General features: G+C 41.6%; 1 protein-coding gene across 1 annotated transcript in view; it reads right to left on the minus strand.

Annotated features, from left to right (window-relative positions):
• Positions 1 to 10,702, minus strand: part of TM9SF3 (transmembrane 9 superfamily member 3) — a 76,556-nt gene extending 65,854 nt beyond the window's left edge. The window contains exons 1-2 of the mRNA XM_068548283.1: positions 10,418 to 10,702; positions 975 to 1,170 (exon numbers count right to left, since the gene is read on the minus strand). Of these exons, the coding sequence (XP_068404384.1) occupies positions 975 to 1,170; positions 10,418 to 10,516 (295 nt within the window). The 5' untranslated portion in view covers positions 10,517 to 10,702. The remainder of the gene's footprint in view (positions 1 to 974; positions 1,171 to 10,417) is intronic.
• Positions 10,703 to 11,069: the final 367 nt, after the last annotated feature.

Raw genomic sequence — 11,069 nt, forward strand, 5'->3', positions numbered from 1 at the left:
GTCAGTTACTATTCATTTTATACATGTAGACAATGAAGTCAAAATTGGAGTAAACAACTTTACTAAAATCAATAGAGTAAAAGAAATAGGATTAAAATTCAAAGCTTCTGATTATAAGATCCATGCTCTATTCAAAAATCAAGACACCTAATGAAAGATCCTCCAAAAATTCAATTACTCAAGCTTCTGCTTACCAAGTTAAAAATGTCCATGCAGGAAATACACACTCTGACAAACTTCACAGTGAAAACTAAAAAATATAAACACACTCATAGGAACTGATAACACAGAAGATACCTGCATAATAAATAGATAAGGAGGATTTTTTTCCTATTTTAACAAGTCCTTGACTTAAAATTTTAAACCACACAATCCAACAGGTATTGAAGATAAATTAATACAACACTGATAAATACATTGAGCCAATGGTACAAGTTTGAATTTGAGGCTTTACACATAATTTTTAAGTATCCATACAGCCCATTACATCCCCACTCCTCTGGAAATTACCTCATTAGGAATCTATGAAGGCTTTCCCTGACCACATTATGTCCAATCCTTAAAGGATTTACTAGAAAACACTTTTCAGAAATAAATATGTTAAGGAAATATAATTTTATGAACAATTATTTATTATTTTATAAATATTCAAAATAAATCTTTGTCAGTTACTAATATACTTTTCTACATGTAATACACTTAACTTAGAGATTAAAACATATTTTAGGGTCTAGAGCAGTGGTTCTCAACCAAGGGCAAGTAGCAATGTTTACAGACTTCTCGGTTGTCACAACTGGAGAATGCTACTGGCACCTAGTGGGTGCGGGCCAGGGACTCTGCTAAATGTCCCACCCTGTACAGGACAGCCCCCACAAAAAAAAGAATTATCTGGCCCCAATGTCAACAGTGCTAAAGTTGAGAAACCCCGGTCTACAATCTAACTTTTATCCTTAGGACGATTAAGGTTTACGTACCTTTGAATTTAATATCCAGACCACTAAATTCCAATTCAACTCCTTGAAGCGCTTCTCCCAGAGTTTCATGGTAATGACTGATGCTTTTTTTTGACCCGACACAGAATGGAAGTGAAAAGTACTTGTATGTCTCTTGGCGATTATGGTAGGGCCCAACAGTATTCATCCATAAGACAACTTCCTCTTTATCTTGATACTGAAACCAAAAAAAAGCAAGTAAGAATATGTTTTTTAAAGAATCTAATTCAAATTAAGGGAATATTTGTTATTTGTTCTAAACAAAAATGTACTATCTCAGTTTGGGAAGCTCTAAAATAAAATGCTGGAAGCTTGTTTCAAAATGATGGTCAATGTCTACACATTAAAAATGAAATTCGGTGAATTTTAAAATTATATCCTCTGATTGTGGTCTCAAGCAGATTCACATTTTCTAAACTTTGTTTTACAGAAGATACTGTTTAAACAAAACCCAATAACCTATAAGAATGTTTATAATTAATATTTACACTATCAAATAACGATAAACCTAGAACCAACATGATTCACCATGCTAACGTGGACAAGGAAGGAGGAAACAAAATCAATAGCTTATCCAGAACCTCATGTTAATCACTAGAAACTCCAAAAACCTAATGTTGTCAGCAAGCACAAATAAAATTTCATCTCCTTTTTTTCCCCACAGCCATTGATCAAAGTACTAGAGAGGAGAGAAATGACTAAACAAGAGGAGGAAAAAGCCATACTATGAAATCTCCACAGCCCATTCAAGTCATCATTCTATCTTTCCCTTTATCAGCCTGAAAGACAGGTACTGCATGCAAATTTCCTTGAATAAATATTATGGCTTTACCCATCAGTGAATACTATATGTAGCTAAACCTGGAGTGTGGTCTGATGACTTTGGGTAGGTGACGTCACCTTTCCAGGGTCCAACTGGGGGAAGTGCCAAAGATTTCTAAGATCTCCTCAAGTCTAAAATTCCAATGATTCTACGAAAAGCAGTTACCTGAGTAATTTTAAAACTAGTATTCCTAATTAGCCTTTAATATAAATTAAAGACAACTAACAGTTGCAGCTTAAGTCAACTAACAGTGCAGAAGTTAAATCATTGAACAATTATTTACTGAGTGCCTACCATGCGCCAATAATTGTGTTTGTTGAGGATACAGCTTTGAACAAGACACATTCCCTGACCCACTGGAGCTTAGAGCCTAAAGGGAAAGATGACACTGAACAAGCAATTATAATAACATAGGGAGCTGTGGAGCACATAACAGAGGAACCTATCCAACTAGCCCAACTACCAAGCATGACCTCCAGTCCTCCATATAAAATGAATAAACATTTTCCATCAAAATCCAGCATCTCCAAAACCAAACTCATCCCACCCAAACCCAACCACCCAAACTTTGTTTTTCTAATGGTACAGTCCTCTCAGTCATGGCGACTCAAACCCCAAGTCCCACTGCATTCCAAAAAACACTGACTTGTCTACTCTTATCCAAAGCATCTGCCTCTTTTGATTCATACCACCACCACAGTAGGACTTAGATCTAATCACCTCACCTTCAAATCTAATAAACGTCTCATTGTTCATAAGACATCATCCAGGTACCTCATCAAGGAAATAAAAAACTACCTGACTTTTTGAATACATGGGACATGTACCAAGCACAGCATTAGGTGTTAAGGTTATAAAGATAAATAACATACTGTCCTTTCCTTTAAGTAGTTCACAATCCATAGTGGAGCCAGACAAGTAAATGATTAACAATGAAGAAATAAGTGTTACAATTAAGGTAAAAAGGGCTATTGTAGCAACAATAAAAATGATTAATTCTGCTTTGGCAGAGAAGGGTCAGGATGAATAACAATATAGAAAATCATAAGCTGTTTCAAGTGAATTCAGAAAAACAACTGTAGATAACCTTCATGTATGAAGGAACCAATCAAAGGTCTGAATGTATACATAGATACCCGTTCATAACTACTCTTGCCACTTTAGGGGGTTGACAAATATATGTATGCCACCACTCTTCCATCCAATGTTCAAGGTTACACTGCACTAATCAATCAAGGTACTCCTTTCTGCACAGACATAGGTATAGGTATAGATATATAGATATAGATAGGGATACAGCATAAGAATCCTCAAAACGGTTCTCTAAACCAATCACTATCCACTGAACAGGGCTGGTATTAGAATTGAAACCTGTTCACTGAGTAGAAAGCTCTTGGCATAGTATCACGTACACAAAAAGTATTGAATATGATGAAAAAACACTGAAGAAATGCTGAAATGAAAGTTTATTAGCAACTTAGTGAAAGAAGTTTGAAGTATGTGCACTGACTGCGATAGTATCCTTTGAGAGAAATAAGAAAGGCGAGGTAACCAAATGCATCCTTTTAGGATTACCACACTGAAAGAGAGGACCTACTCTTGCCATTAATCCTGCCGAGTTTGCAGAAATTTTATAAATATAACTCGTGAAAATAAACACAAAAAACACTTCCTCTATAAATCCTAATACTCATATTCCTTTACAAATAGACAAAAACTTGAACATAAATACTTGTTAAAACAGAGCATTCATTTATTTCATACAAACTGAAACACAGGACTAAAATAATTTAAGGGTCACAGTATGTGTTAAACTACACGTTCTGAAGTCACTCATTTTAAACATTCATGAAACCTTAATGGGGTAGTAAAGCTCTGACAACATGATGCAAACTGTACTATAACAAAATGTGTACCATTCTTTAGCCTAGGATTCCTTCTGGGAAGAGGACTGAAATAGGGATTAGAAAGAAAAAAATATAGAGATATGTAACATAGACACAAACACTCATATATATACACATACACAAACACACACAGATGAGGGTGAATATTAAGGCTACAACTGTTTCTTTTCTTTTACATTGCTCCTTATGCAGACCACAGTCAGATTTCATGAACTTAAAATGTTTACTTTTCATTATAGTTCTTATTTATCCCTGAGAATAAGTGTTCCCAAGACAAGGTCAAGGGAAGAGTTCTTTTTCAAGAGAGAAAACGTGTCTTAAAATATCTTGAAATTAGAAAATACCAAATGGAAGAAACTTTTTAGGAGAAAAGCCTTTCCTTTCCCTAAGCTGCCGGGAAAGTCCCTGGGCTCCCCCGACTCGGTGGGAAGACAGCAACAGGTAAGGCTCTTCCCTCCACCCTTGGCTGAAAGGCTACTCTAATTTGCTTTCAAAACATTCCAGGGCTTCCCTGGTTGAGAATCTGCCTGCCAATGCAGGGGACACGGGTTCGAGCCCTGGTCTGGGAAGATCCCACATGCCACGAGCAACTGGGCCCGTGAGCCACAACTACTGAGCCTGCGCGTCAGGAGCCTGTGCTCCGCAACAAGAGAGGCTGCGATAGTGAGAGGCCCGCGCACCACGATGAAGAGTGGCCCCCGCTCGCCACAACTGGAGAAAGCCCTCGCACAGAAACGAAGACCCAACACACCCATAAATAAATAAATAAATAGCCAAGAAAAAAAAAAAACCACAACATTCCATAACGTCTTAGCAAGCTCTTTTTAAATACTTTCCTCGGAAAAACTCTGAGTTGCCAATGACGTGGAGAAAGATGGAATTTTATAACTTACCTGCAGAGTGTAACCAGAAGAAGGGGAGAGAAAAAAACAAGCAGGCACAGCAGTGGATCAGGAGGTCCCTGAGCATGGGGGTGGCTCCTTCCATGAGGCCTCCCTGGGAAGCAGCCAAAGGACAGGAAGCCAATTCAGACTACCTGCATTCCTCACCTCACCGGTCCATTCGTTTCCAGTTCTCAGAAGTTTCACTGTTACACTCAACTTCTGCACTGGCCACTCCAGCCAAAATGGCTTATAACATTTTCTTCCTTTCCTTTCCTGCTCCACCTTGTTTCTTACGTCATTCCCCCAAGTCTATAATGCCCTCCTCCTACCCACCTGGCCGATTTCTACTTATCCTTCAGAACTGCCCAAATCCTCCTTTCTCCAATCCTCAGGTCAAACTTTAACTGACCAATCACTAACATGCACATGCTTACCGTCTTTTGGGATAGTATCATTACTAGCCAAAACTTAATAAGCACATACCATGCGCTGGGCATAGTTCTAAGGTCTTTACATAAACATTTAATCTCTCAAAGCTCTGTAAGACAGGTCCTATTATTTCCCCCATTTTACAGATTCAAACAAACAAACTAAATAGAGATGTTAAATAATTTGTCCAAGATCATTCTAACTAATTAGTATCACATTTACAAGCTCAGGACTACATTTTTGCTAATCCCTAGTCAGCTTCATTAACTGAAGAGCAAAAACTAAATGAAGGAATATGGGAAAAATACAGCTGTACAAAGCACCTAAGGAAGTGCTGAATGCTGAACAACTTTTCCATTTGAGCCTTTAATCTGCCCTAAGGAAAAAAACCTTCCTAAGAAGCTCCTTGTCCTCTGATCTCAAAAGGAATGACCTTCATTCTCAAGAACTCACCAATGTTGGATCTCTCATTTAAATACTGTTTATGTGCTGGGTAAGTGTAGGTACAGAAGTTTCCCTCCTTGATAGAGATCATGAATTACTTTTTCTCAGAGGGAACACTTCAGGAGATAATGTTACTGAATTTCTCGTGTAAAATCCGAATAAAGAAATCAGAATTTATGTAGACAGGCAAAGGACTGAGGGCTCAGACTAAGCACCCAAATGCCATCATTTTTATGGGATGAGGGGAAAGATATATGCTTACTTTAAAATACATATCTGAGAAAGCAAACTCCAGTTCAGAAAAATATTTCAGAAATCATAATTTCAATGTCTTTTATTTATTTAAAACACATACATCAGAATGCTAATACATATAAATTATTAGTGTATTTTTCGATAGTCTCTTGAGATAACTGCTCTCTCCCTCTCAAAATAGCTTTGTACCTAAATAAACTTTTAGTCTACCATGGAGTACAGCTGAAAATAGGACAATGAATTATGACACTTCCTAAAACTAGATCCATATTAAAGCACTCACAAATTCACTTGTAGTAAACAGCTCATCCTCTTTATAAATCTTCACATATGTTTTACTAGTTCCCATACTCCCGACAGAGACAAAGACTAAAGGCTTCCATTTGCCTAAGTAAAGCAAACAAAACATCTTTTTTTTAGCCAGTAGTGCTTACGGCAAAGGTTGAGAGTAGGCTATCCTAGGCACAGATCGGGTCCTTTCAATATTACCTACCAGAGATACAATGGGCCACAAAGAAATGGGGTTTTAACCTAGGTAAATCGCAACAGGCATCCCCAAGACTATGCATCTTAAGTGAACAATCGTCTGGGTTTGTTCACTGCTTTAAGTGGTAGGGTTATCATGCTTCCAACACTGCATATTCTTATTCCTGGTAGCTCCCTAATTACTCAAGTCACTCAAGAAGCACTGATTAAATACCACTTGCTGTGCCAAGCACAGAGCCTGGTATGTAACAGACGCAGAAAAAAAAATTTTTGATTTTGTGACCTTGAGGAAACAGAGCCAAAAAAAAAAATTCAAGCCTCCAGTGTAAACCATAAAATGCTTTTAAGATTCCTGTGCCATTGATTACTGGTTTTTTGGCGCTGACATTTTTACATAGTGTTACTATGGAAATTATATGTTCAAGACAGGTAGAAAAAACGACTAGAAATCAGGTAGCTCAGACTCTTTTCTGTGGCCCTGGCCCAGCCACTGGGCCTCTTCAGGCCATTAGGAAAATGAGTGTGTTGGATTCAATGGTCTCGAGTCTTTCCAGTTCTAAAATTCTATGATTCTCAATTTGCAATCCTTGTAATGGAGTCCTTTGAAATCTTAGGAGACGTGATAATCTAACTCTAGATGTTTCCAAGTACTCCAACTGTCAGAAAAGCAAGTAAGCATAAGCCATACCCTATACATCTTTCACTCACTCTAAAGTGTTCTTTTTATGACCCTTCGATCACCTATTAAGAGCCTGTCTTTCATGAAAGTGTTCTTTAATTTTTATTTAAAACAGTATGTTTGGGACTTCCCTGGTGGTGCAGTGGTTAAGAATCCGCCTGCCAATGCAGGGGACACGGGTTCGAGCCCTGGTCCGGGAAGATCCCACATGCCGCGGAGAAACTAAGCCCGTGCGCCACAACTACTGAGCCTGCGCACCACAACTACTGAGCCCGTGTGCCACAACTACTGAAGCCCGTGTGCCTAGAGCCCGTGCTCTGCAGCAAGAAAAGCCACCACAATGAGAAGCCCACGCACCGCAACGAACAGTAGCCCCCACTCGCTGCAACCAGAGAAAGCCCACATGCAGCAACGAAGACCCAACACAGCCAAATATAAAATTAATTAATTAATTTAAAAAACACAAAAACCAGTATGTTCTGTAATTCATGTATGATTCAACTTTTAAAAACTGAAAGGACCCCGTTTTTATATATTCTACATGTGTATATACTCTAGAAGTCAGCAGCACATTTCCTTCTCATTATTCTTCTGAGAATATTAAGAGCGTTGGATAAATAAGCACATAAAAAATGCCATATGAGTCAAATGGTCAGCTGAATCCTAATTCAGTAGGTAAAGTAAGAGAAATCAAGGGCTTTCTGGAATTGCATGAAGTAGTCAGCTGCTCCTTCTTAGGACCAGCTACAGAATTTGTGGGGCCCAGCACACAATGAAAATGCAGAAAGTATTAAGAATTTCAAATGGTGACAGCAGAGCGTTAAACCAAGCAGTCTTTATGTCTTACACACATTAAGCGACTGCAAGGGTCACATGCCCACTGCAGCCCTGTCCCTCTTCAATGCTAACCCAAACACATCCTCAGTAACAACCCCCTATGGAGCTAAACTTACCCAAACATTTAAGCACTTAAAAATACTATCAATACAGAGAATTATTCAATTTAATGCCAAGTGTATTACTATCCTATTTTTAAGATAAAAGGCCGTAGAGCATATCCTATGAGAGCGTAGAAGACTATTAATTCAGTTTGCCTGAGTTCAAATCCTACCTCTACCTGTACTGGTTGTGTGGTCTCGAGCAAGTTACTTAACTTCTCTAGCATCCGTTTCCTCATCCATTCAAAGGACATAATACCACTCACAAGATTATCAGTGTATGTTTAAAATATGAGTTAATACATATAAAGTACTTAGAACGGGGCCTACCACATATTGCTACAAAAGCCCTACTAGTTATTATTTCTATCTGGAAACCGTCTTCATAGAAAGTTAATCTAAAGGGCAAACTTTAACTTCTAAAGATTGTTCTTTAATTAATAATCCAATTCCACAAGTATTTATTAAACACTTACTCAGCAACCTTCCCTTGACAATTTTTCTCCTCCTTCAGTATCATTCTGTCTTCATTAGCTACTTCTGCCTTCTTGGTGGAAAAAAAATTCACTTGACCATAGCCTTTTCAGTATTATTATTTGCTTGAGGTGAATGCCTAGTTTTCAAGAAATATTTTCAAGAAACTTGTAAGAAATAAAATATTTTGGCTAACAGCCAAAAAATATATGAATGACAAATTTTTTAGTTATATCTTAATGCTATCCTTCCTATAATTTTTAAAATAACAGGTAACCAAGTGAGAGCAGTTCAATGTAAACATGACTGAAAGAAAATGGATTCTAAATTTTTTTGTCCAACAATTCTCTCATACGTGTCATATTCTCTCAAAAACCTTTTATCCAATATTTTATATTCAATTTCTGGCTTCAAAAATTTAAATGTTAAAGCAGAAACTAACACACCATTGTAAAGCAATTACACTCCAATAAAGACATTAAAAAAAAAATTTAAATGTTCCTGGCAATAAAATTTCAATGAAATTGGCATTTACATTTTAAATCTGTAAATTAATCTAAGACCTTTTTATTCACCTCCAATTTGTGAAGTTTTAATTAATACGTACTTTTCCCTATTACAGCAGTTTATATAAAACACGAGATAAAAAAGTAAACTACTACTCTTAAGCTTACATGCCTGTATGGTGGAACTATACTTGAGACAATTCTGAGTTTTACACAGCAACTTCCCTTAAGTGTTCAAAAAATTGGAAAAATATTAGTAACCATTGGCTAAAAGAATGCCCATTGGAAATGAACACTTCTTACACTTTGAGACAAGTTACTTGACGGAAAAAACAACAAGAGAGCGTTTTAAACTGTTTAACCTGTGAACAAAATTATCTTAAGGTGACAAGTCACAAATACAGCACAAAAACATGTCACCAGCTCAGGATTGTGTCCCTTAAAAAATATACAGGTAAGAAGTTTCTGGCTGCGACTGAAGGTAGAAACGCCAAAAGTTTAGAACTGTTGTTAGCTAAAATAAGAGCCCAGCTAACCTACCGACTACAGAAACGAAGTCTGGTTGCTTCATTTCCTCACTTGTCAGGAATGACGGAAGACTTGCAGATTTAGTACCACACAACCTCTCATGCAAAATCGTATCATTAATTAGTTAAGGCCTAAAAACACAACTACTCACAAGCACCCTCTAATTTACATGACTTTCCTGCCCTGCTCAGATCTACCTTTCAGAAAGCCACCGACTTACATCCCTAAGTGAAAGTCACTAGAGGAGTCGTTTTAACATCCAAGCTTTGATGTGGAAAATGACAATTAAATAAACAGCCAATCAATTTTAGGCCAAATGCAAAAGGGACTGTTCCCAGCCAGACAAGAGGACTGGGAAACTCAAGACCCCTCGCAGTCAGAAGCCGCCTAGTTAGAGACCACCGGGGTGGGAGCCTCAGCTAGGGGCCAGAAGAGGGTGAAGGGAAAGTTACAAGTAAGGCCTCGCAGGCGGGCGCGTGTGGCTGAGTGCCTGTACACGTGTAAAGTGCTCTTCACCCCAAGTTTATCAAGGCTGTCCCCACGCCAGGGTTATAATCCGGTTTGGGCAGGAGGGGGAAGAAAAGGCCGGTGAGCACCATAAAGTGGTGGGTATTTCCTGGTTACTGTAAGACGGGTAATACGTGGTGCATCCATCTTCTGCCGTGTCGTAGTCCCCAACAGCCCGGGCGCTGCTCCCTTTCCTGGGGGGCACCAGCTCCGAGCCTGGCTGCCTGCGGCCCCCACTCCCGCGGCCAAGTGAGCCCCGACCCTCGGACCCCGCTTCTTTCCCGTCTCCCGGGGCCCCTGGACCCAGGGGTGCGGCGCCATTTAGGTCCGGGATGGGTAAGGAGGCCCACGCACTTAGGGAGAGGAGTCCTGTCCCGGGAGCGCACGGAAAGGCCTCCTCCCCGCTCCCGGGGTTCCTGCTCCGCCAGGCCCAACCGGAAGGCGCCCTCGGGCGGCCGCGGGGCTCGGCCGGGCCGCTGGGTCCTCCAGGCCGCGCCGGGCCCGCCGAGGCGGTGGGCCGGGGGAGAGGGCGGAGGCGGCCGCGCCGGCCGGGAGCAAGTCTCACCGTGTGCTCGTGCTCGTCCGCCCGGGCCCGGGGCAGCAGCAGCAGCAGCAACAGCGCGGCGGCCGCCGCCACGCCGGGAGCGCCCGGCAGCGGCCTCATCCTCCGCGCTCCCACCGGCCCGGCGCCGGACCACCGACTCCTCCGCCGCCGCCGCCTCCGCCGCGGCCGATTCGCATCCACGGGGCGCGGACAGACGCACGGGAGCCCGGGCCCAGCTTTTGGCTCCTCCGCGCCGCCGCCGTCACCGCCCGCTCCGGAGCCTCCCCCACCCCCCGGCGCCTCCTTGCCTCTTCCTCTGACTCAGCCACGTCATCCGGCCACCCCGGCACACGCCGGAAGTGCCTCGCGATGCGGGGCCGCAACCGCCGTTGGCCGCCCCGCCCGAGAGGCGCGACCCCGCAGCCCCGGAGGACCGCGCGAGGGCCCGGCCCTGCCGCCGGTCGCCCCTGGGTCGTGAGAGAGGCGGCGCGCACAGTGGCCCCGGCCTCGCGCCCCTCGCGGATGCCTGGCCCGCGTCGCAGGGCCTAAGCCGCCTCCATTCGACTTGTGCGACCTAGGTCAAAACGCTTTACTCTTTCTGGCCTCATTTTCCTCGGCTGTGAAGTCGGGTAATGGTCTGACCTGCCGCCTCTCGGTGGGGATCGGATCAAGT

The sequence above is a fragment of the Eschrichtius robustus genome, chromosome 7 (genome assembly GCF_028021215.1).
Source record: "Eschrichtius robustus isolate mEscRob2 chromosome 7, mEscRob2.pri, whole genome shotgun sequence".
In the NCBI taxonomy this organism is placed as follows: domain Eukaryota; kingdom Metazoa; phylum Chordata; class Mammalia; order Artiodactyla; family Eschrichtiidae; genus Eschrichtius; species Eschrichtius robustus.